At 35.9% G+C, this 27,992-nt stretch overlaps 2 protein-coding genes across 2 annotated transcripts in view; both read left to right on the plus strand.

The window, feature by feature from the left end:
* Positions 1–27,992, plus strand: part of LOC124405424 (protein lifeguard 1-like) — a 339,693-nt gene that overhangs the window by 216,069 nt on the left and 95,632 nt on the right. The window lies entirely within an intron of this gene.
* LOC124405423 (protein odd-skipped-related 1-like) lies at positions 75–27,981 on the plus strand. The gene is made up of 6 exons (XM_046880296.1): positions 75–148; positions 4,792–5,148; positions 5,586–5,846; positions 6,686–6,912; positions 9,873–10,023; positions 27,484–27,981. The coding sequence occupies exons 1-6, from the start codon at positions 142–144 to the stop codon at positions 27,768–27,770; spliced, it is 1,290 nt and encodes a 429-aa protein (XP_046736252.1). The 5' UTR covers positions 75–141; the 3' UTR covers positions 27,771–27,981.

Raw genomic sequence — 27,992 nt, forward strand, 5'->3', positions numbered from 1 at the left:
GTCGTCTAATTGTCAGTCTGGACTTGTTTTTTTTTTTTTTTTTTTCTTCTTCCGAGAGGCTCCAAAGAGCACAGTTTCCGCATGCCGATAAATTGATGAACCTCGATTGTTCCAGTGTGTGGAAGAACGCGTCGAAACGTGATGTGTGGTGAGTTAAAATAATTAATTAACCGTCGTTATTATTTTACTGTAAATAGGTGAAGATTTTCGGGTGAAACTTCATTTCGGTTTCGTTCGAAATACGTCGTTCTACGAGAAATTGACATTAAGATTGAAAGTAAAATGAATTGTAAATTCTAACGTCTACTTCCGGTGTATAGTATTTACTGGTTATACTACTCCCAAGTATCTTTTCACCTATTTTTCCAATTCTGTAATAACCTGTAGCACCTGTTAATCTAGAATATTCGAGGAACGTTTTTGCTTAGCAGTGACGCTTATTTTCTTCAGGAGAGTCTGATTTACGTTAAATCGTACAACGTCTAGCTATTTCTCGTCTGTAATATGAAAAACATGAGAATATGTGAATAGTTATACAACGAATCATTATTTAAATCAGTGTATTACTCATGCTTTTCGCGTGATCATGAAAAAGATTTGCCCGCAGACGAAAAAAACCGCGTTGTTACAATAGACATTGTCTCCTCAGTCAGGACAGAGATTCGTTCTTTGCATTAAACTAGTTTTACAATTCGTGCATGCATGCATGCATGTGTGCAAAGCTACGGTAGAGTCTTTTGACTACAGTGACAAATACATCTATTTAACCGTCTGACATATAATTGTTGTACAGCATTTAGGCACTTACATACAGTGAACTGTATCGTATATATCTCTGCCATTTGTAATGTTCCGCGAAAGTGATTCTAACTCTTTTTTTTTTTTTTTTTTTTTTGGGTTTGGCTTCGTTTGGTTTAGTTTTTTTTTTTTTTTTTTTTTTTTTATTATTTCTCTTGCGAATCAATCAGTGGGACATAAATAGCTGACAATTAACTTGTCACGCTTATGCAGAGTCGGAATTAATAAATCAACCTTATATAGTCGCGACATATCATCAGAGGGGCTGCGCGGAATCCGCAGACGCCTGCCTGCTCCGTTAGATTTGATCGAGATAAACCGTTAATGTCTCGTTTACGGATCACGTTTAATATTTGGCCAGCTTCTTACTCAGATTACCTATAATACACATCCTTCAAATATTGACTACCTCAAACACGGTCATAAAAAGTTTTTCCTGTTCGATTGACAGAGCACACCACCTGACCACACATGGTTGTTGTACCAAAATACCATTGCTGCAGCAGCTAGACGCATACAGACAGCGTACAGCCGAACCTGCCGGTTGTTTTGTTGGTGGAAAAAAAGAAAAAAAAAAACTCATTTTTATGTATATATATATATATATATATATAGTTGGGATTTTTTTTTGCACTTGTCACGATCTTTTTTAAGACACATGACACTCTCTTTATGTTGGTACATGACACATAAAATACCACGAGATATATATATATATATATATATATATATATATACCGTGTCATAAATACGCGACATATAGGTATATATAAAAAGACATTTGTCAATGTCAAATCACGGAACGGACGGTATAAAGTCAACCAACCACCACCTTCTGGTATCGATATCGTACGGGAAATTCTCGTAAAAATTCTTATACCGTATAATGTATATGGAAATTATTCAGACGGTTACGTCATTCGCCGAATACACAAGCGATCGTTTTATTTAACTTGGTCGCTGTCTGAAGTTATTTGCGTCGTTTCGGAAGAAAAAAAAAAAAAAAGAAATGAAAAAATAAATAAAAATAAAAATACAATAAGATAAAATAGAAGGAAAAAAGAACCATCGATTTCTGTACATCTACGCAACGTTTATATTTCCAGATATTTTTTCTCTTTCAATTATTCTTCCTAAAGGTTTTTCTGATTCCTGCGAGCCACCCGCGTAAATAACATATCAAACTGAATCGACGAAGGGGATGAAAAATGTATAGAACGTAGACGCGATTTGAATCTTTATATATGTATATGGCGAAGATATTATAATCGGTGGAAAAATTTTATTCGATAAAAATATTACTTTATATAGAGAAAATTGATATATTTTTACAGAATCCTTTGAATTTGATCGATTCATTGCTGTCAATGTTAAATTATAATATTTTCAATAATCATACGATATAATGATGCGAGATTTCTTTATCTGTTTTCTCGTTCACACATATCCGTCATGTAATGCATTCTGGGTCGATTTTTACGCGAGTAAATTTTCGCTGTGCATTACCGTTACGCGCGTTTCAATAGTGCAGACAATGGAGGATATTCCTCCTCCTCGTATTTATGGTTGTCGTAATGACCTGCGTGCAAATGCGTTCGGACACGTCCTTGTCGAACACGCACGATTGAACGCTGATATAGACACGTTTTTCGAATATCACGACAGGACGGGAAGGTGGATGAACATTATACACACCTGATATCTGCCTCGAATCTTTGCCATCGCTTTATACGCGGTGGGGGTTGCTCCCCGCTTTTAGGCACAATATTTTTTACATATAACGTAGGTATATAGTCATGGTGTTTGCCTGCGTTATTTGATGGATTTGCAATCATCAAAGTTGATTGAACGATCATCGCGTTTGAACAGTATTTCTGATCGTTCTGTTAATTCGTTCATTAATAAATTTATTCGTTTGTATGTTCGTTGATGGAGATATTCAATAGCTATTTATGTGGCATGCCCGTAAACCGCCTGTTTTTTTGGCAAGGATAAAGATTTCAGGACGAACTGAAGGCGAGCAGGAAGCGAGTACTGAAATTATCCGAGCCAAAAAACGGTTTACGGGCATGCCACGTACAATATTTTTTACGCTATGGGCATTGAAAAGCAAAACGAAGAGTGAGGTTATGTCGCGATCTCTTCGACGAAGCTACTTTATTCGGCAGTTTGGGATGCGCACTTCGAACTGCGCATCAAAACTGCGGAATAAAGACTTTATTCAGCAACTTTGTTCGCTGCCGTATAACGCGTCACTTTACGGAACGAAAACTGCCACAAAAAGTTGACTTTTCAATGCCCATGCCGTAAAAAAAATATTATAAGTCTGTAATAACATTTTTGGGCTCTTTTGGGCATTTTTGGGATAAACACATTATTTTTCAATCAATTACGATAATTTCACTAAACTTTTATTACTTAAGTATTCGGAAGTTTCTTTGTTCTTCAATGCTCACGATCAACGGTTAGAAAAGTTTGAAAGCACGAGCAAACAGTTTAATGAAAATAAATTCACTAACATGAGACACATCTCTTTAAAACTAATTGTAATTGTAGATTTTTCGCTTTAGACATATTTAAAGTGTTATCATAGATCTCCCGGTTTTCTCATCAATGTATGGATTTCTTTTGTTTACGATCATTTTCTTTTTATAACCTATAGGGGCTTATAGCACGTAGTAATGACATGAAATTTCAATTATTCCAAATGCCTATGTATCGGCCCCTTGTGGATACTTTTGATATCCACAGAGTAATATGGTTCCGATAAAATCCACGTCACGTTACAGGCTTATATCGTGTAACTACCTATGTAATTCCTTTTCACGCCACCGTGTCATCAGAATTAGTGTCGACCGATCGTTCGTGTGAGCTTAAGCTACTAGGTACTAGCGAAATCGTAATACGTTATTTTTCCGCCGGAGAAAAATTCATACCGCAGAAAGTCTGAGTTACACAGAATGCGATTTATGGCTGTTACACTCAATTGATGTTCTTCGGTAATTTTGGAAGTTGAATATTTGAATTTTGAGATTCGTAGTTTCATCGTTTTTGTTAGATGCTGCTATGCCAGATGCAAATTTTGTATTCTTTCTATTGGTATACATGCATATTAATTGTCTCCCACAGGGTTGCATTAAATTCATGAGTAGTTAGCGCTGATGAGTGAGAGTTATTTAAAAGTAACGCGGTTATTATTACGGACAGCAATTTAGTCAGATGGTTCTTAAAATATTGGTATAATTTTACATTTCTGTGCAGACTGCACCAGCTCTCAAAATGTTTTCAATTTTTCAATAAAACGTATTATTCCCTCGCACAAATAATTTTTATAGGTGGAAGAATTTTACGGACAATCGAATAAAAGCAATAGCGAGTTTTTCCTAAAACGTTTATTCAAAATTAATTCAATATATCGTCGACTGGAAATAATAAACTCGTTTAGTCAATTTATTCCATGAATATCAAGACATGTTTATTGCAGAGTGAATTACGACCTTCGCGACGTTTCGACCTCAACTAGAACTCACATTTTGAGAGATTTGTCAACTTATGATTTCCAAAATAGCCATAAGATTTTTGATTCAAAGAGGCTTAGGATCTGATATTAGCCGAAATAAGTTCAATTTTACCCGGTCGGTAAAGACGATTAAGTAGCACTATCTTAAAGATACATCGCAGTGCCAATGAGACGAACAAATCTCATAAAATTACACTTTTTTTTTCTTTCTAGTCTAATGAAATCGTTTAAAATCTTGGGAAAGAATAGTGTTCGAAATTGTGCTAGTTCGTTGGCTCACAAAGGTTCAGAAAATTGATGAAACAAAATTGCAAACAGGATTATTTTAAACCGATCTTATCACTCTAAAGAGAAGAAAACTATTCATTTAGCACCGAATCAAAAGATTCTAATTTTCCCGTAAGATCGTACTCTTTGGCGATTAAATTAATCCCGCAACCCCCGTGACGAGCCCCTTTCCTTTATAATTCCAGAAGCCGTCCCGAGGTCCTGGCACGTGAAACCGGAGTTGCACCCGGGCACAGTCGGGGTTCCCGCCGGAGCATTGTCTCCCCCGGCAACACTGTCGCCGCCGGTAAGCCCGAGTTCTGCTTTACCGGCGTCCCCCTGGAGTCCTGACGGCGGACGGGGGAGCAGCAACAGCAACAGCAGCAGGAGCAGCTCAAGCAGCAGCTGTAGCGGCAGCGGCAGCACCGCAGCCTCCACAAGGATTCCACCGGCTCCCATCCTGGACCGATTCAGCGCCTTCACTCTAGTCTCCCACCAACAACATCATCCTGACCTCCGTCTGCCCAACTTAACGTTCACCGCAGGAACGACTGGCAACCGTGGTAAGTTGCTAATTTTTTCGTTTTGTACTAATTTTGCTTATCCTCTATTCAACTAAATTGCCACATCTTCACAGCTAGCACTTTTTCGTACTTACTAATCCGACTAAAGTTCCGAAAACTACATGTTGGCTTCAGTGTTATGGTCTTGGAGGTTACATGACCCGAATTTGATATTAGATGTTCCAAATTTTAAATACCGAATTCAACAAAGTGGGGTAGAGTTAAAAACGTGACTGGATCCGAATGAAACTCGGTCTCACTCAAAAGATTCTATCAGTTTCGTCACATGATCTTTGGAAACGTATTCATCGAGCTTCATGCAACAATCCGTCGATGTCTACCTATAAATCCGTCCACTTGCCAAATCCTGCCGTTAATTTTCTGTGAAATTTCTGTTCCTCCTCTGAATACATCGTACCAATTTGTCAAATTTTCAGAAATGCGGTGCGGTCTTGTTTACGGGGGTTACGCTAGCGGCAGCGTCGCTGGGGGTGCGGTTGGGGCTTTGCCTTGGTGGGCACACCACGCCGCAGGTCTTTTGCTGCCCCATTCTCTACTGCCCTCGAGAATACCGAGCCATCATCAAAACACGACGTCTACCGGGGCCCAACTACATCCTGCTGAACCTTTGAGTCCAGCGCGGGCCAGTTCGCCATTAACGCATCATGGTTACACCCCCGAGAAAGCCCGAAGTGCCGGTGAGTCTCGTTTATCTTCATATAAACATGCGTGAGGTAGATGCACTGGTTTAGCATTTGTTTTCTAACAATAAATAGTTGGATCAAGTATTGGAAACTGTTGTTCAAAAATGACTCGAAGTCACGTTTTAGTGATAAATCGAGTACCTAATCGAATTGGTCAAAAGTCAAGTTAATAATAAATAAGAGAATTTAACGAACGATGGGCACAAATCGTGCATCAATTCTACGGGCAGTAATTTTCAGTCGATAGTAGGTATATATATCGTCCCGCATTCTTTTTACGCTCTTGGAGTGGTGTTTGAAGGTGATAAGACGTGACTAATTAATATATAGCGGTATATCGAACGGTTACTATCAGCCGTTCGTATATAGTTTACGTAAGACTGCATCAAGTGCAGGTTAATCGGTGCTCCTTATGCATGCGCCACTAATGCATTACGGTGCGCGTATTGCCGCAGATAGCAAACCTACCAAGGACAACTGGAAGAGCTGTTGCTCTACACTGATAAGGATATGGAAAAACCAGTATTTTTCTAGCACTGAATATGCTTCCACACTCACTGCCAGACCTCAAGCTTCCAGGCTTCCGGAAGAATATTCTCAAAGACTATTCGAAATACCATAAAAAATCATGGCTTTTTGGTTAAATGCCTTATATTTTTTTTTTTTTTACATTAGGATCAACCGATCTAAAAAATCTCGCGGAACCTGAACTAGTTTCTAGTCGAATTTTCGGTCAATTTTAGAAACAACTATCCCAGAATGCACCGCGATTAAATCAGTGATTGTATACTCAGTATTTACAGGTGTGTGCGTGTGTTGATTATATTTTTCAGAAGATGACGCGCCTCTAAATCTAAGCACAAAACCAGGCGACAGTTCGCCGAGCCATAGTTTGCGCAAAAGTGAGATATGGTCGCCAGGGTCAGTCTGTGAAAGAGAAGCGAAAGAAACGCGGCCTCCGTCGTCCTGGAGTCCCCCGATCGCATCAACCCCAGCCGTATCGAGGCTCGTACATTATTCACCACTGACGCCACCCTCTTCCTCGGAGAGAACTTTCCAGGTAAGTTTTGAGTTTCGACGCGGTACAAATTCATGCGTATTTCAGTTCGATCTGCAATGTTTTTAAGAAGATTCCATGCTTTTTACTATAGAGACGATGGCAAGATTGTAAAAAATTAACTCTCCTTGATTAGTTTCAGTAAGAAAGTGATTTTTTTCCAGTGACATTACGATACTCATTAGGTATACTTGGTATGATTTTTTCTTATTCATTTTTTTGCATCAACCAATTAGTTGAATAATTACATTAATATCCTATTTAGTAGCCATAAAGACGAACAGATAAGGTTAAGTTGATACGTATTTTTTGTTATTTCTTCTCCACGTTTCCCTTCTACGCACATTTGCTCTTGCAAGTGCGAAAAATGTCCGATCATCATAGATTGTTGGAAAAATATTATTTTTCTTACATCATAGAGTATAACTTCTACTGTATATATATATATATAGTAAAGGAAACAAGAAAAAATATTCACTGTCATTGCAAACGACGTTCCAGTATCTCTTTTTTCCTTTTTAATTTCTAAGTCCTGAATTTTGATCGTTATACTCAATGACCTGACATGACGGAGTCCAACTGAATCTGAAAAATGGTTTTCTGATCAGACCCGCGCAGATTGTAGAGCGAAAGGAAATCAGTGGGCAGGAAATTCGTACCTCTCGGTAAAACAGCGTTTCGAAGCTTTTCGGAGCTTTCCAGCATTTGAATGAACCTTTTAACGCCAACGCAACAGCGTTGTCACTTAACAGTGCGATACATCAAGCTGAAACATGCCGTGGTAATTATATAATTCAAAGAGCTGGCCAAGGTGACCATTAGTCGGATAATTTGTCAAACCGGAATATCCTGTCGGACGTGTCATTGATTGCGCTACTGCTTTTCTCGACGCATGTAGTTACACACACACACACACACACATATAAACCCATTGCAAGTACCACAATAGGTGATTTATGAACTATATTTATTTATTTTTCTTGTATTTCTTATAGGAATAAAGTAGTTGAATAATTTTTGGCAATGTGTGTATTAAACTAACAATTATATCTAAAATTAATGGTTTTGGAAATTTTATTCAGAGCAGACTAAAAAAAAATTCAATTCGTATTAATCTTTCTACAAAGTAGAGAGCCATAAAATTATTACGTAGCATCTTCTTTTCATAAAAAAATATGATTTTATATGTTAAAAGCAATCGAATTTTAAGTTGTTTCTTAAACGGTTTTTCTCAAATTTTCTTACTCTCGTGGGCTAAATTGTTTAGATTTTTTTTAGTTTAATTTAATTAGTATAACGTTAACGAATGTAATTTTTGGCAATTCGTAGGTAAAAGTTGATCCGATATTTGGCTGTGCTTGAAAAATTGATACTAAAATTGCGAAATTTTGTCATAAAAACCGTAAATCCAGTAGTCAAAAAAATAAAAACGTCTAATTTTACCGTCGCCACAATGTAAAAATGTTTTATTTAATAAGTTTAATAAAAATCAAGCCAATAACCGAGACTAAATTGGCAAAATACTAGACGGTAGATCGAAAATAGGTGGATGGAAGTCGCGGTTTGAAATTGCAGGCTTATTAGTATCTTAACAGCGTGAGCTCGTTTCCAGGTCTTTGTCTCTGATGCAACCGGAAGTATGTGTGTTCTGCTCGGTATGAATGAGGCGCGGAGTCCGCACCTTGGTGTCTCGGTATCTTGGTAGACCTCCGTTCCCCGTATGAATCGAGTACTTCCTTGCAATTCCCATTCTTATTCAACGCCATTGAAAAATGAACGCTAATAGCGATGCGCTCCGGCATTATTTTCTTATTTAAGTTGCACACTATATCGACTGTTACGAGGCGTCTGAACGGCGCGGGAATTAAAAAACCCGCTGATTCCACAGAGAGGCATGAAAGCATGAAAGCGCGTTAGAGACGAATAGCAAACATCACAGACACACGTTCGACATACGATTGTATTATAGAATTAGTTCAAACGGCGATCCTATAGTCGGTGACAAATCGAGTCGCCAGCGACTAGCCGTCGTCGCCTTTGTGCTACGCATGCTCGCCTGTTACACCAATGAGAGTAAAAACCTTCCCGATGCACGATGCACCTGTGCTCACAATCGCCAACGTCTAACTTCAACACAGTACGAAGAGACATAGAGACTCGAACATGATGTTTCTTATATTAGTTTTCCGGGAGCCGCGTTTACGTATAACGAATATGATGGTCCGATGATAACGCGATAAAAAAATAGGCAACAACTCACCGAGCTAATGATTCATGATAATCGATTAACTTTAGCAAACATTGAGCATACACAAAGTACCATGACTCGTATTTTATACCATACACCATACTTGGCGTTACATTACTTTTTACGGCATGGGCATTGAAAAGTCAACTTTTTGTGGCAGTTTTCGTTCGGTAAAGTGACGCTTTATACGGTAGCGAACAAAGTTGCGGAATAAAGTCTTTATTCCGCAGTTTTGATGCGCAGTTCGAAGTGCGCATCCCAAAATGCCGAATAAAGTAGCTTCGTCGAAGAGATCGCGACATAACCTCACTCTTCCTTTTGCTTTTCAATGCCCATAGAGTAAAAAATATTGTACGTGGCATGCCCGTAAACCGTTTTTTCGCTCGGATAATTTCAGTACTCGCTTCCGGCTCGTCCTGAAATCTTTATCCTTGCCAAAAAAAATCAGGCGGTTTACGGGCAAGCTACATAAATATCTATTTCTTGCCTTTTCGATGCTTTTGATACTCAGTTCAAAAGTCTGGAAGTATTGAATTGGAAGCCCAATGTAGATCAGGAATAATTAGATCAGACAAGCTTTGGTTAACACCCTTTGTTGGACAACTTTCTGGACAAAGTGGTAAACGTTGGATTTTTATTATACTTTAGACCTGCAGGAATAAGTTATTAAGGTGATTCTGACTTTTAATCCCCTATTTTCTCAACTTTGTTCCAGTGCAAGCAGTGCGGAAAAGCATTCAAGCGATCTAGCACGCTGAGTACGCATCTACTGATCCACTCGGACACGCGGCCATATCCGTGCCAGTATTGCGGCAAGAGGTTTCACCAGAAATCAGACATGAAGAAACACACCTACATCCATACCGGTGAGTTTCAAGCCTTTTCTCGCATAAAATATACATTGCAAATCAATTTTAATGACATCGAATTATCGGAAAATTTCTGACGTATGACTTCATCACGCGTTAGTACCATGCAGACGAAGAGAGAGAGAGAGAGAGCACTATATACTTGTGTCTGCAGGAGTACAAAAAGCATAAAGAATTGTAATAAATGAAATCGGAACCTCATTGTTCACGCTTTAAAAGTAAGGATCACCCTTGCTCGGAGAGAGAGAGAGAGAGAGGAATTTTGGGAAAAAAGGAAAGTCGTCGCAATGCATTCGGATAATTAATTCACCGTTGAGAATATAAAAAAAAGGCTCCTGGTGTAGTTTCCTATAGATATTGCAAGAATCGTTGTATCATCAATGCGAGAAGGGCTGAAGAAATTGCTGCACAACAAATTTCTCACAATCGGTATCTGCATAGTTTATCCGTATTCTCGATTGGCTTCGTAACAGTTGCACAGTAGATACACTTGATAACAACAAACTACCCTTTTACCTTTTTCTACACTTTATAGGCAAGTAAAGTAAATGCAGCAATTCTCCCGGTAATACCGACGATTGAGACTTGAGTCTTGAGTCTTGGAAGCAAGCCTTCGCGACACATGTCCCATACTCAACTCTTTTCTAACCTATTCTTAGCGCGAGATGCCTCATTTCGATCGTAGAGAACCGAAGAGCCCACGTTCCTACCTTGATTTTCTTAAATTTTTCTAATTTATATACTTTTTTACGTGTTCGGATCAGGTTTTTTGCGCTTTTTAGTTACTTCAGTAATGAAGGAACATAAGAATACAATCTAATTCGCATAATTGTTTATAATTTAAGATTAATGGATGAAAAAAACTAAGGAAAAGATGACATTTTTTTTCGGAAAAATTCATTTTTGAAGAATCTATGCAAAGAAATAAATTGAAATTTAGTTAAAGTGAGTTTTTGGGATCGCTGATTACAAATCCGAACTGAGATTTTCAAAATTCAAAATGGCGGATATAATATGTGAGAATAGGATTCATTTTTATATTCGCTATCTTGAATTTTTAAATTTTCAGCGATCCCAAAAACCCTTGTATACCCAGTTTCAAGGATTTTGACTGCGAGGAAAAATATTTGATTCAAAGGATTAATCCCTTTCTAATATAATTGCGTTCGTTAATAGTCTCGCAAGGAAGAATCTTGAATTTTTTAAAACCTAACGAAGACCAAAACTCGTTTAAAAAGTGTTCAAACTCTTTTTCGTCTATGAAAAAACATTCCCAAAGAAACTGTTACATATATCCAAATTGAAAATCCGTACCTCAGATTTTAAATAAACTTTGCAATTTAATTGCCGTACCAAAATTACTTATCGAAAAAATGATAGAAAAAATATTTTCCCACTAGAAATCCCTAGATTAAAGAAAATGATCGTGTATCGTCTGCACAATATATCTGTATCTTAGATACTCGTGTAGATGCGTACGTGTGAACCCAATAAAACAGACGCAGAGGTATAATAAAGCTATATATTCACACTCCCAAGAGTAAATCAGACCTGTTATTTTCCACGGAATTGTTAACACAAATTCTTTTCTTTTTTTTTTTTTTATCGTCTGCGCAGTTTTGCATCGCGATCTCGTTCCTCGATGCTGCTTTAGCCGCGGTGTATTGTGCCAATATTATTATTAATACTTTACTCTATCCTCGTTGTCTTGATTGACATTGTTCGCTATACCTTATATACGTGTGTGCGTATAAGTGTCGGGTGAACACGAATGCGGGTTGAAAAAAAAAAAGAAAGAAAAAAAAAAAACAAGAACACGTCAAACGAGGCAATGTAACTTGATATTGTATATATGACGAGTGCATACATTATTCGATAGAAGTGTTCGGGTGATATGGATGTACCTATGTATGTACGTACACTTAAAACCGACAACTTTATTACATCGTTGAAATCTAGGAAAATTTTACTTGACATACACGATTCGTGTAACTCGAGGAAACGGAAAAACAGGTTTTTAAGTCTGGCAGATTGACAGACATGATGTTTTACCAGTTGTTTTTTGAGAACAAACTCTTGGATGAACGAACAAAAAAAAGAAAAGAAAAGAAAAAAAAAAAAACGAGGTCACGAATCGAAGATCTTCACCTTTTTCAATATTTCCAACAAACTTTAGCTATAACCTGACTTGAAAATTTCAACTTGATAAAAAAAAAACATCTCCGTCCAAAGATTTTTTTTTTTTTTTTTTTTTTTTTCTTTTTTGTAAGTGCTGTCTGTATAGGTATGAAAAAATCGGCTGACTTTTTAGAAAATGTTTTCTTCTTACCAAACGCGGATTGATTGATTAATTTTTATAAATAAATGAACCTAGTTAATTTTTGTCAGGCATTTATCACCAATTCAGTGACTTTAGCGATGGATATACAGTCGATTCGATTTACAACAAGTGTACAATGACTTGCAAGAATCGTCGCCGCAGTTAAATTCACTGATTCGTATTACACATATTACGCACAGTTTTCATCAAGAAAATGAACCTCCCTATATAGCTGATAGTGGATAACGTAGCGTATACATATACGCATATCTATATATCTACATATATATATATATAACGTGGCTGCAGTCGATGGTATAACTACATGTAATTTCGTTATAAATCAACCATGGTATAAAGATTAAGGGACAGCCTACTAGACAGGGTTAGATATTTTCTCCTCATCAATATGTCATAGATTGGGTAATGCCGAGGCGACGCGTTGTTCGTGGCGGAGAGAGAAAAGGTTGCGTAATTCGGGGTCAGAAATAAAATTGCCGATTCGTGTGATCCTCCCTTAGCACCGCCCCTCAACTCCTCTTTTATCTTACCAAACCTTCTTATCGTCTAATGGCAACGTGCCAATGCAATGGCAGACCCTCGCCTTGTGCCACAAAGTATGATACATATATATATAAGGCCGTAAGTGCCTGGGATGAAACGGTAATCGAAAAAAACGTATATCGCAAAAAAAAAAAACGCAGAAAAACAAAATATTTAAATTTCTGGATGATCGTCAAAGTCATCTTAACCTTGCGACGAATCGTTTCGTACGGAAATATGTGTTTTTTATAAGAAATAAACGAGCAAACGTTATAAAAACAAGTAAAGATAATCACCGGTTAGAAGGTACGAAGATTGGTTTAAAAGGAATTGAATGTATAAAATTTGACTAACGATAAAAATAATATTTGTTCAGTCAATTTCTGGACGTAAAACAAAGAAACTGCAGGTCGATGTTCAATATTTTACGTACTATATATATATATATATATATATATATATATATGGTTTCGGCCAGCTCTTATTCCACAAAATATAAACTTAAGATCAAAAGTTGATATTTTATTTCGACAATTCATCTTGCCATCAGATCCTTCTATACATTGATTACACGCAGTGTGATTTGCCAGTTAATACAGCCTTAAAAGGAATGATCTGAATTCTTAATTTGAATATCGTTTAGTCGATGATGTGATATATTTTTTTTCTGAATTTTGGGCAAAACTTTAGCAAAATATATAATCAGACATTTTTTGTAGAAAATTTAATTACCTACAAATTGTTCTCTGACTTTTTCAATAATCGTAACTTCAGCCGTTTCGTTGATAACAAAGAAAATATGACAAATTTTCGTGGATATTGGGCTTTCTAGATGGACACTAACGAGACGGTTCAATTTACAGAAAAATATTACTAAACACTTTTAAAGAATCTCTTGATACATTACAGATTGCGATTAATTACAACGAAAACTCATAAAACCGACCTGAGCTAAAACAATTAAAATATAAGAAAAAAAAAAAAAAAAAAAAAAGAATCATTGATTTACACGTTACTTTAAATAGAAAAAATTCAACGATCTAGAGGAATTACTTAAAATTAAAATTAAGGGCTCATATTTGGAGGAAATTTTTTTCTTTTAATGTCAGTAAACAAATTTTCATGTGTCAGCGAAAAAAAAAAATGTTCGTTTCAAATGAAGCACCCTAAATTATATATATATATATTACACGTATGTACGAACCATTATATATACACACATATATATATATATATAACGCGTGAGGATACATGCGAGAAGGTCTGGACTTTGTCCCACAGGAATAATTCATGGGAAACTTTCACAAGGCAAAAAGCGACGATGATATTAAGAGGGGAGGTGAGGGTTGAGAAGGTGAACGATGGGGGAAAACGTGGTAAACGGATGGGGGTGGAGAGGGGGGGGGGGAGAGGGGAGGGGGGAAGGGGGAACTGCGGACAAGGCTTGATTTACACTTATAACCCCAGCTTGTATATACACGGACACGACTATCATCGCTATTGGAAGCGATTAGTTAACTATTAATTCACCTATCTAGAAGAGAACTAATTGAAAACTGTAGGTATATCTATGATTGGGAAAATTTCTTGAAGAATTGTCTGTTGTAAGGGGGGTTTGTACAAAAATTTTCTACTTATACATATAGAGGCAAAGAGGTGAAAATACATACACGTCAAGTGTACTTGCGTATTCAACGAATGCCAGTTACTTCGGTGTTTCCACATCTAATCGTGTAGTTTGATTAGTTAGTAATGACAAAGCTCGTTATCGAGTCGATTCACCCCCTAGTTTTTTATTATTATCATTATTTTTTTTTTTTTTTTTTTTTTTATCCATCGTTAAATATCTCTGTGATTGAAAAAAAACAAAAAAAAAAAAAACAAAACAAAAACAAGACAAATAAGAAAATCCGTGGCAATCTCTGAAGCAAACGGAAGAATATCTCACTATTGGGCACATCAAAAATCAAATCTAATTCTAAGCATTATAAACGGCAGAGATAATTAAAATAATGGAAAAAAAAAATCAATTGTCATAAATTATTTCCAATAGTATATATATATATATATATATATGATGATGATTTATTATATGATTTGAATAGTATATATATATATATATATATATATATATATATATATATATATATATACTATTGAAAATAATATATGACAATTGATTTTTTTTTCCATTATTTTAATTATCTCTGCCGTTTATAATGCTTAGAATTAGATTTGATTTTTGATGTGCCCAATAGTGAGATATTCTTCCGTTTGTTTTAGAGATTGCCACGGATTTTCTTATTTGTCTTGTTTTTGTTTTGTTTTTATATATATATATATATATATATATTACATGTGTATAAATTTGTTTTTCCACTATACATAGTCCAGAGCAAAGATATTACTAACAAAGAGTGTTTACACGTAAAAAAAGATTGGCGTTGTCATTTCGAAACTACAAATCCTGAAATAAGAAAATATAAATGATACTGTCGGAGTGAGAGGGAATGAAAACATGACAAAAAAAATAAATAAATAAATAAATAAACAAAATATAAGAAAGCGAAGCAACGAGTGAAAAATATAAAAAAAAGAAAAGAAGGGGAAAAAGAAACGAAGGAAAAAGGAGGAAAATAAAATGTCCCACTCAATTTCGTTATTCTCGTATACGTACGGGATACGATGTGAAAATTTTTCTTACCACCTGCTGAGAATCGTCGCACATATCCGAGCGTCTAACTCACGATATGTATATAGAATATGTGCCGCATATATATATATATATACACACACACACATATGTTTACACGCATGGTTAATAAAACACAACATTTTGCAGGGTGTTTTTTCAGCAGTTTTAGTCTTAGCTTTTTATTATTGTTTATTCTGTCATACGCGCTGATGTACTTGCAGCTAAAACAGATTGTTATTAATAATTTATGTGTTTTATCGGCGAAGAATCGAGGTGCAGATATGTACGTACTCGACTCGAGGTATTCACATATAACTGTGAATTATTCTCGAAATTTCGCCTGGCCGATAAATGTTTTTCTCAACCTTTGAACTTGATTTCACACTGTATTTATATATATATATATATATATATTAGGGTGCTTCATTTGAAACGAACATTTTTTTTTTTTCGCTGACACATAAAAATTTTGTTCCTTCTATCGAAAAAGAAATTCCCTGAAAATTTGAACCCTTAATCTTTATTTTAAGTGGTTCCTCTCGATCGATGTATATTTCCCATTTAAATAACATGTAATTCATGATTTTTTTAATTTAAATTAACATAGCTCCGTTTGATTTCATGGTATTTCATTGCGATTAGTCAGAATTTGTAGTATATTAGTGACTCTTTGAAAGTACCCACTAACATTTTTTTATACTTGAACCCGTCTCGTCGGTATTTCATATGAAATTTCATATTTTTCTTTGGATTTTAATATATTAAACTGTCTATACCTTTTGGACTACGCACCTCAGAAAATCTATAAAGGGCTATTTGCTGTAAGAAATTCAATTTCCTACAAATTGTTCTTTGACAATTTTTTTATAACTTCAACTGTTTTGTTGATAAGTACGAAAATGTAACAATTTTTAAGAAAATTGGGCTTTCGAGACCGACACCGATGAGACGGGTTCAAGTACAAAAAAATGTTACTGGGTACTTTCAAAGAGTCACTAATATACTACAAATTCTGACTAATCGCAATGAAATACCATGAAATCAAACGGAGCTATGTTAATTTAAATTAAAAAAATCATGAATTACATGTTATTTAAATGGGAAATATACATCGATCGAGAGGAACCACTTAAAATTAAGATTAAGGGCTCAAATTTTCATGAAATTTCTATTTCGATAGAAGGAACAAAATTTTTATGTATCAGCGAAAAAAAAAAAAAAAAAATGTTCGTTTCAAATGAAGCACCCTGATATATATACACATATATATATATAGAGGAGAATTACGAAATTTGTAATTCTTCTAAGTACGTATGCCGATACGGTTTCCCTCCCGTCTCACAATTGCTGCAATCAAAAGTGATGGCTGCAAACAATCTAGTCGCTAACTGTAAGAGTTTTTTTTTTTTTTTTTTTTTTTTTTTCTCTCTCCAAGTAACCTAGCTAGTGAAACGGTAGGGAAGAAAAGAAATCCAAGAGCAGTTCACCCCATAGATTGAGCTATCCCGTAGCTCTGCAAGCCGGTTGAATAATGCATTGCGAAACGGTCATTAGCTGCAATTTGCGAGAAACTTTATGCCAGATCCATTTTCTACCCTCCCCATAAAAACACAGATATATGCAACGATAGATGCATTTTTTTTATACATGTACTTATCTTTTATATATATGTATATATATGTGTACGTATATACAGTGTAGTGCAGTAAACTGTGTGTGGACTGTTGCATTCAACCGGACTGATAAATTTTCAAAAGGAATCATGAAATCTTTACTCTTGCGTGAAATCGAAGCGAGAATAGAGCTTATTCTTCTTCTTCTTCTTCTTCTTCTATTTATTTATTTTTTTTCTTTTTCTAAATCTTTAACACAATATGAGTTTCACATTTAGGAGAACTGAATAAAGATGACAAATAATCGAAACGTTCAAAATTTCATTTAAAAATTATCCATATTTCATCTGTATAAGTACTAAGTAATCTGGATATATTTCTCGCTTACGTAAAAGGCGTTCATAAATATTACTGACTTTCTGATGATTATTAACGCCAAGACGATGTATAAAAAAATTGAAAATTCGATCGCACGATATAGTCGTTTAAAATATTGAAACCTTTGGAATTTTGCGAGAAAATTAGCCACTGATACGAGGGATGGGGAAAAGGAGGAGGAGGAGGAGGAGGAGGAGGAGGACCGTTACACGTGTAATTACGTCGCTGCTTTGCATGCACGAGAATACAGAGTATAGGTGTGCGTAGATCGCCATTAAACATCAAAAGCGCCGTAATATAACAGAGCGTCGATTAAATCGCTCCTGGCCACGAGTCATTATAGAGTCGTAAAACAGTCGTGAAACCGGAAGGATGGACGAGCTTAATGTGGGAAACGAGTGTTTGGGGAGAGCCTAAGTGAGCTTCCGGCCGACGCGATGCGGCGCCCGTTTGCCACGTGCCGAGGCACGTGTCCCGATGGAAGGAACACATTACTCGCCCAACGCAACGGTGCGTGGAGCTATGGGGCATTCCAGGCCAATTCCAACGGTCAGCGACGCTCGTCTTTGATTTTCGTTGTTTTTCTTTTTCATTTCAACAAATTTCATTGCTTGTTTTTTGTTTTTGTTTATGTTTTTTTTTGCTACAAATAAATAGGATTGGGTGTAAAGTACGATGGGAAGTAAGATATTCACACAGTAGTTTGAGAGCCTGTTATTTATATAATAATTTCAAAAATAACGATTGAAAAATTTTTTTTTCAAACTGACAGATCTGTTTAACTTGTGATAATGTTTCAGTAAAAGATATTAGTTGAGGAAATAAAAAAAAATTTATTCAAGATTAATGAATCACAGTGTGATTGAGAAATTCGTCATCGACAATCGCTAACGCAGAAATTTATTTTCACGTGATTTTGAAAACCACGAGATTGAAAGCAAATTTTTTTTTTTTTTTTTTTTTTTTTTTTTTGTAAGACAATGAGACGAAATATTCCCGGGTTTTTCGGCCTCGAAATTCTGAACTGACTGGAAAAATTCATGGACGCGTTTGTTGTCTTGTTTTTTTTTTTTTTTTTGTTTTTTTTTATATATGTATTTCTTTTTTCCTGTAACAGTTGCCAAAAAAAAAAAAAAAAGAAAGAAAATCGAATAATGTTTACCTTCGCGACTTTTGTACAACTACGAAACAAAATGAACAAATTTTTTCTACGAACTTCTTTCTGGGATTGAATTCATCATTTTTTTTTTTATTTATATAGTTAGATTTTCAATTGTGTATAAAATTCCGGGTACTGTGTTGAAAAAATCATAAAATAGGTACACCGCTTAGACTACGTTCTTGTTGATTTGAAAAATATCATTCTGCTAACTCGTATTGCTTTGATTTAATCCCTACTCGGATGAGAATCGGCACCGAAAAAACAGATAATGATTTATAAAGAAAACTGTATGCCTTTTCGGTTGCATTTTACCAGGTGAAGCGATTGGCATTAAACTGAAAATAATTGATACATCGATTGATCAAGTTCAAAAAAATAACCAAAAACGACTTGATTGAATCGGTAAAAATTAATCGATTAATCGATTGTTTCGTATTTTTTTGAAACGGTGCATTTGAAACCAAAATATCGTAAATTTCAATAGTTTTAATAGCGTAAAAGTTTCTTAATAATCGAGTAGCGGGCGTTCTCACTTTTCTCTAGCCTCCTTGTGCGGACAAAAGAAAAATAAGAAGAAAAAGAAAAAAACCTTAAAACGCGTGTTAAAATATTTTTCAATATTTCCAAGAAAATCATCAATAATTGACGCGTTTGAAATAGCAAAGAAAAAAAAAAATCCATACATGCGTTAAAAAAAATATGCTGTGCACCAAAGGCTAAACGGACTTTTTAACCTCTCTTATGGCTGCAGTATTTGGTTCAAAGAATCCCACTTTACGCCCTTGGTACACAATATGCTATTTCCGTTTCATTAGTACTGCTCAATAATACAACATGAGGTAAAGTATAAACTTAGTCACCCCAGTCGACGTCGATTTAAACGTTTAAATATTCCATGATCCAACGTGTGAGAAACCTACGTACCCACAGTTCCCTTTGCAGACAGTACAGGAATGGCTTTGTTTATGACTTCGGCGTGACGTGGTGCAGAAGGCCTGTCGGATCGGACTACCTTTGCCTGAAAATATTCATTAAAATTGTTCAATTTATCCTGCAATCATACAATTAAAAATTTATTATCTACAGGTAAAAAAACGAGATACTAACCACAGAGTAAGAAACAATTCAAATTTTGTGATTTGAACATTTTTGATCCAGCGTTTATACCAAACAAACACGATCTCTTTGAATAATATTATCCAATTGAAAATCGATCATTTTATAACCTAAAATAAAAAATATAATATCTAGTCTCGTTAATCAGGTCTGTCTCTCAGCTGACATGACGGTATAGAGTATTAAATCCCAGCAAGAGGATATGAGAAAATAACGGACAGAGGACAGGTGGTGTTCATCTTTGAATCGCGACACTTTGCCCTGATAGTCGCGTGCGGGTTGAGCGTCGACGATATAATGTAGAGACACGGGAAAGAGATAAGGGTATGTCGGTCATTTTGTCGTCTATCTGTCTACCGGTCGTTGGTCGATGTCCACCTGTGATTCATAGGGGTAGACGATCGCGTTATCGACTTGTATCTCTGGTGACGGATGGGACGTACGAATCACGGTTGAAAAAAACGTTCAAAGTAATTTCTGTCACGTATCCAAAGTGTTAGATTTTCAAAGCTAACCTCAATCTGATCGCGAAATAGAATCGAAAGAGGTTAACAAGTCTAGCCTAAAAATAGTTTTCATTATTTTCATGAGAATCTTGTGAGAATAGTGCGAAAAAATTTTCAGTTTCTAGTTTCTACGTACAAATGTACGAATAAAGTATTTCCGAATCGTTTTTCCACCAATGGTGACCATCAGTCTAACCACGCAGGTCAAGTCGGCTAGACTGCAGTATATACGAAGTATCGGTTGGGTCAGGGATTGATTTTCCAAAGTCGTGAAACGGTGAAACGTGCAATTAGGCATAGGTAGCTTCGAGGAGGCTCGAAACGCCACGTTTCACCCACCGAGGTGGTGATTGTGGAGTGCGAACCGTCGACGCAACGTCGCGTCGTCAGGACTAGCATCTGTATGGGAAAGTCGAAGGTGTCAGCGACCCAAGAACAGAACAGAACAACCTCCATCGATCGAATCACTCTTGAAGTAGAATTTTAATATTTTAAAGATCAAATTAGCGATACATACGCCGTAGCCGGTAAATGTAAATAAACCGCGGAATTGAAAACTTTGAATATCTCACAAGGTTTTAAAATACTATTGTGATAAATTATTTTTTCCAAAACTGGTCACTTAACGTCGTCGCGTGTTTCGATACAGAAATCATGTTCATCGTGAGAACAAGTTGAATTTCGAATAGACTGAAGAGCATCCATAAACATGTGTTGTACAGGATTGATTTAGATAAAACATGAAAAGATAATCTTCAACTTTTATAATTGATTGACTTGACAGGAGCTTTTCGTTTATTGTGTCGTATGGAGTTTTGATTCAAACGAATTGAGCGATTGAAGTAAAACTTCTTTTCAAGTTTTTTCAATCTGCGAAAACACGTGAAGAGTAACCAAATCATTTTTTGAATTTTTGTAACAATTATATTATTAATTTTGATATTTACAATAAAATATTCTCTTTTTTATAAAGATTTCAGGACGAGCTGAAGGCGAGCCGGAAGCGAGTACTGAAATTATCCGAGCCAAAAAACGGTTTACGGGCATGCCACGTACAATATTTTTTACGCTATGGGCATTGAAAAGCAAAAGGAAGAGTGAGGTTATGTCGCGATCTCTTCGACGAAGCTACTTTATTCGGCATTTTGGGATGCGCACTTCGAACTGCGCATAAAAACTGCGGAATAAAGACTTTATTCCGCAACTTTGTTCGCTGTCGTATAAAGCGTCACTTTACGAAACGAAAACTGCCACAAAAAGTTGACTTTTCAATGCCCATGCCGTAAAAATTGTTTTTTTTTTTAAACAGCAAAACGTTTTGTTTGTTTCCGTTTCCATTTGTTGATGTTTTCGATTTAATCTCTTTCGTAATATCTTACGATTTCGTCCCCTTAACCCTCCGTCCACACTGTCATTTTTTGATACACGATTCCTACTGCGGACATTCCGGTGCTCGAATATTGTTTTAGAGGGTATTCTGGGTCAAAAAATGTCGGAAAAATTCTTGAATACAGATAAATATAAGTCATTTATACTCCAATAGGTTTTGGACCGAAATCTTTAGCTAATTCTTAAAAAAAAAAATCTCAAAGTTAGCTACAATGAGACAAAAAGAAATACGTCTCACTTAGTTTTCAGTCTACAATGACGCGTTAGAAATGGAATAAAATCGGAGAGATGGACGTAGGATACTTTCCTTCTCAGATGCTGCGGAAACAAAGCTTTTGACGTGAGCCAAAGGCGTATTCGTTGATTACAAAAGGTGTTCCAACGCTAAATCACGAAAGTCCCTGACGCCAATCGACCGCAGTATTACCTCCAAGCCATCATATTTTCTTAGATGATCACACAATGGAGCATCGTTGGCTTCATGGAGGAATATTTGCGTCATACTGCAGTGAAGAAATGAATTTTATAACGAGATAAAAACATACCAGACGCGATACAGTAATTGATGAAATATCTGGAAGATTTGTTCTCAGCGATGTCACGTGGTGACGATTTCCGTGAACCGAATAACCTTCGATATCCTATAATAATAAACCTATACCACGTTCTTATAACCTAACAAATTAAGAAAATATTTTACGATATACCATCTCTTGATTTATGATGATGATTATTGAGACAATCGTGAGAGATTATGTACAGTTTCACGTGAAACGTAAGCCTCTATTTTCAGAATATATATAAAAACAAAAATTTCGTGAAAACTTGTAAGAAAAAAATTCTGTCATTTTGTCATTAGTATACATCAATGCATATGGGATTCCAGTTTCATGTAATGAAATTGTAAATTGCCGATGACTTATGGAAAACGACGATTATGATATGTACCTAAATTGTCTCGGTTATATGACGAACGATAATAATTGTTGTAGCTGCGTTGTGATGTATAATATAACACCAGCGAGCGAGTCGAGAACTGCGTGTACACACACATACAACATAAAAGCGATACACTTATTATGCAGGTAATGCTATTAGCGATTGTTTGCCCTCGGAGGTGGCGAGTTGAAAATATTATTGTTATTCGACTGGAGTTCTCTTGATTGGTGACTGACAATAGGTACACCGATGGCGAGGGTATGGTGAAGGGGAAGGGGAAGGGGAAGGGGGGGGGGGCAGATCGAATCCACGTTGACAATTACGTTAATTGCCGAGTATGTACATAAAAAACGTGTGGCTCCTTCGTTGCTTCGCCTTTTTTCGTTCTATCCTATCACTTTTTGAGCCATGACGTGACTATTTCGGGATATTTGAAGTGGTGAGAAAAAAAAAAATAGATCTTTGTCCGAACTCGAGATGTAAGAAGCAGCTTCGTCGATTTCGGATCTTGAGATAACGAGTTTGCGCTCCCTTTTTCAACCACTGTCCTACCCGGCAACAACACCATTGATTGATGATGTAATTGTCCGATCATTTACCAGGTAATAATGGCCTCATGCGTTCCAACGTTGAGGCGAGAGGGCGAGAGGGAGGAGGGATCCTTTCGACTAAAAAGTCGTAAACTAATTTGATTTAACGATACGACGAGTAAACATAGCCCGTGAAAGGGCCTCACAATTTTTACGTAAACACACTCAGTTTGATAGAATAACGCGTCACGATTTACCAGCATTACTCTCATCAAGTAAACTTTTTTATTTATTTATTTATTTTTTTCAACTGTCAATTATTTTAGATTATTTATCTTAATTCTAATTTTTTTTTTTTCTTTACATGCGTGTCTAAATTCAACACTATTCCTTACTTTTGCTATTCTCACTATTTTTCTTCCCCATATTCTAATTTTTCATCTTTCTTTAATCTGTTATCTTGTTTTATGTTCTTCTCTCGTTACCTTCATGTCTAGTCTCTGTCTATCTGTTCACACGTGTTATCCAACGTAATAAATTAACATCTAACTATCTGTAGGTAGATATACATCAATCTATCCATGTAATTGTTTATACACACGTGTGCATATGTACCAAGATCGATTATACGCGAACCTCACCTCGAGTTCATAATTGTTTTAGCAATTATTATTATACGAACACCAATATTATGCGTAAGAATTATTTTCAAACGTCAGAAATAACGTATCGTGTCATAGTTGCTTCAATTGTTCTCATACACTAGTAAGTCAATTTTCGTGAAGTTTAAAACACAACACAAACTCAATTGTATAATCTAGTCATTATCGAGGTGAAGTAAAAATATATGAAAATTGACAAGTAAGATTAGAAGAAAAAAAAAAAGAAAAAATTGCATTGTGAAACGCGATTGTCGTTCAGGTTACGATTGCGAAGCGTAGTCAGTATACGGCGTGTTTTTCTTAAACAGACAAAGTGACTTGAATTTTTATTCTTCGAAAACGTGCGCGTATCATTAATTGGAATGTTCGTATAGCTGAAAATAACAATTTTATCGTTAAATTCTGCAAAAACGAATCCATCGATAGAACTTAATTGATTTTTCTAAAACATTGTGTAGTCAATACGGTTTTTTATTTATTTATTTATTCTTTTTCTTTCTTTCAAAATTAATTTTACTAAGAGTGATTTTGCATGGCTTCGATCATCGGAGGATCATCAATTGATCCGTACAAAAATACTCGTCGTTGGAAACATTAGCGGTGTATCCGTTCGGACATAAAAATGATACAATATGGAGAAAGTATGTAGGTACAGAACAAAGAGAAAGAAAAGCACAAGCAAAAGAGACCAAGATAAAAAAGATGGATATGAGGAAAGGAAGGAAAAGAAAAAAGAAATAAAGAAAAAACAAGCTTATTTTCAGATCGTTCAAGACTCGGTCTCTGGTGTGTGTGTGTGTATATATACTATATATATTATATATATAGTATATAAATACATATAATATGTATATATTATATTTTTTCAGTTGATACCGTCTGTCGCGTCGCGAATAACAATCCCTGTATAACGTGGATTTGTTATATTACAACCTGTAACGTCTGCATGGCTTGCCACTGCAGTGGATGCGAAAAGCACGGTTGTAATTCTCGTTGAAACATTTTGTAAGCTAGAGAATAAGTGATAATAATGATAATAAGAACAACGATAATAATAATAAAATAGAATTTTTTCTTCGCCTATGCTTGTATATATATACACAAGTGTTACGTAGGAATTACATCGCGTTCCTTCTGTGCTAGATTTAATTGACCCCATTCGTCCCAGTTTGAATATTAGATCTCTGGCCGTCGATATATTGATGTGTAATACCGAAATTAGGGGGGAGAAATAGAAAATTTATCGTTTAATATGGGCAGAAGTTAAATCGAGAGACATATATCGATTTTTTCCTGTTACGAATGTAATTAGGTTCGAAGAAAACTACGGACTATGTGGATTACAAGATTTATAGGCTGCGCCTTCGTCCGTCCGTGACGCGATATTTAACATGCAGTGTATGTATATATATATATATATATATATATATATATATATAGATGTACACATAAGGTGTATAAGTTTCCAAGCTCAAAGATTAATTGGTTAGCTCAGCTGCGTTAGGATAACCTCGTTCAAAGAAACAATAACAACCAAAGTATCATACAACTGCGTGCGCCAATTACTCCCTATATATATGCATAAACCTACACTTATACCAGCGTGGTTAATATACAAGAATATTGTACACACTGTATACATACCGTATACGTATCTGCCTTTGCAACTCGTGTCAGCCGAGTTATATCCGATATGCACACGCAATAAGATAAATTTTCCAAGAACATTGAGAAAGAATAAAAATAATTATTGCAACAACAACAACAACAACAACAACAACAATCAAAGTTAAACCAAACAACAATTCTGAAATTGTCACTCCTGTCATGAGGTCAAAATAAAATTTAACTTCCCACTAAATTACCGATCCAATTTATCGTTTTTTTCTTATTTTCATAAGGTTTAGGATCACTTACTGAGTATAAAATCATAAAATGCTGACAGATTTCGGTGGAGTTTCAGCTGCCATCTTGAAAACACTTTTTTTTACCGATATCTCGATAACTATGCACTTTAGGGCAAATTTCATGCGAATCATTATTGTAGAGAATAAAATTTTGCATCTTTTGTTTTGCGTAAACATTGAACGTGCTATAGGTAAAAAAATTATAGACATTAGAAAGAAAGTTTCAAACAAAAGTTGTGGGGAATATATTGATCTGTAAAAATTGAAAGATACTTTTTATTGATTAATCCAATATTATATAAGAGTTATCGGTTGACATAGAAAAACTTGTTCATTAAATGAGCCATAAATCGTAAAAGGTAAATTTTACAAAAAAGTTTATTCAATACAAAAGATGCAAAATTTTATTCTCCACAATAATAATCAGTATAACTTTTGTCCCAAAGTGCATAGTTTCCGAGATATCGGTCAAGAACGTTTTTTCAAGATGGCGCCCGAAGCTCCACCGGAATCTGTCAGCATTTTGTGATTTTATACTCAGTAGGTGATCCTAAGCCTTGTAAAAAGAAATTGAATCGGCAATTTAGTGCAAAGTTGACCAAAAAAAAAAAAAAAAACGTCTATTCGAGTCTGCGAACATTCCGCCATTGTTCAGTATATAGGCATACTTACACCTAATGCAATACACAAGCATATAAACGTTAGATGTATTAGTGGAAAAAAAAAAATAATATCTCAAACTGTTGAAAAAATTGGTGTGAGATCTCCAATGAAAAATAATGAAATCGAAAATGTTCGTGTCGAAAAAAAAACGTGTCAATATCATGACTAACTGACACTGAGTACCAGTGCAGCTTATACACACACGCACACATCATACGTGTATTGTTTCGATTGCTTGCGTTCCCACCTGAAATTTGACTCATGACGGTACGATGTTTGATGCATGTATTTGAAATGTGTGTGTATGTACAGCTTTTTTCTTTACCACCCGTCTTCGAAGAGGAACGAAGTGTGACTTTCTAACTGTGCAAGGTTATCGCGTAATTTCAGCGCTCAGTAGTTCACCCTTTTGCCGGTAGGTGGAGACGCGCGCTACGTCCTCCTATGGATGGAGCAACTCTTGAGTAAATTGTGTATTCAATGACCAGGGCGTACGATTCGAGTATGAAGTAGGGATGTTCGATCTTCTATAAATAATCGATGTCTGGGTCGATTCGGAATCGGATGTTTAAGAATCGGTTCTATTAAAAATCGAAGGGGAAAAGATCGATTTTGTTAAAATCGATCTTTTCATGTTACGTGTCCCAAAACAGCAAAACTCCAAATCAAGCGAATAACCAAAATCCTAACCTCAATGTCTACCGTTTACTCTCTCCTCTAGTTATTCTTTGTTCTAAGCGTTCTCGCACTCTAATATTTTCACGCGTCTCGGTTTCATAAGATTATTCGCAGTCTTATTGCCTCAGAACCAAGAAAAAAAAAAAAAAAAAGAAAAAAAAAAAGAATCCATTCCAGCCTATAAGAATCGATTCTCTCGAAAATCGTAGACTGGAGAATCGATAAAAAAAAGATCGATTTTTCTCGTCAAAAGGATCGATTCTCCTGAAGATCGATTCAGAATCGAACATCCCTAAGTATGAAGTCTGATCTGAACGGATTTTTAACCAGAAAAATCATCTTGTTTTTTGTTTCAGGTGAAAAACCCCACAAGTGTGTAGTTTGCGGAAAAGCCTTTTCCCAGAGCAGTAATCTGATAACGCACATGCGAAAGCACACCGGTTACAAACCGTTCCAGTGCGGCTTGTGCGATAAGGCATTCCAACGGAAGGTGGATCTGCGAAGGCATCGCGAAGGCCAGCATCCCGCTGCTCCAGCTTTGGATTATCGTTCCCTGTCGTTGCCGCCCTCCGGTTCCCTCCAAATAACGCAATCTGCTGCCACGGATCGTCGCGTGATCGCGGATGTACCCGAAACGAGCTGAACGTCGGATAACGGATCGATGGAATGATATGTGAGCCCAGAGAAAAAAGGAAAGGGGGATAAAGTTTGTCTTTAATTACCTTCCTTTAAACCTTTGGTTTCAATTTTATTCTAAAATTCATTCAAAGCAAAGGGAGATGCTACGATTTATACCTGCGCCGGTGGCGACCTGATTAAAAGTATCGAGAACGGTCAACCGTGACGAAGTTTCGAAATAAACGAA

This window comes from Diprion similis, chromosome 4 (assembly GCF_021155765.1).
Source record: "Diprion similis isolate iyDipSimi1 chromosome 4, iyDipSimi1.1, whole genome shotgun sequence".
NCBI classification, from domain to species: domain Eukaryota; kingdom Metazoa; phylum Arthropoda; class Insecta; order Hymenoptera; family Diprionidae; genus Diprion; species Diprion similis.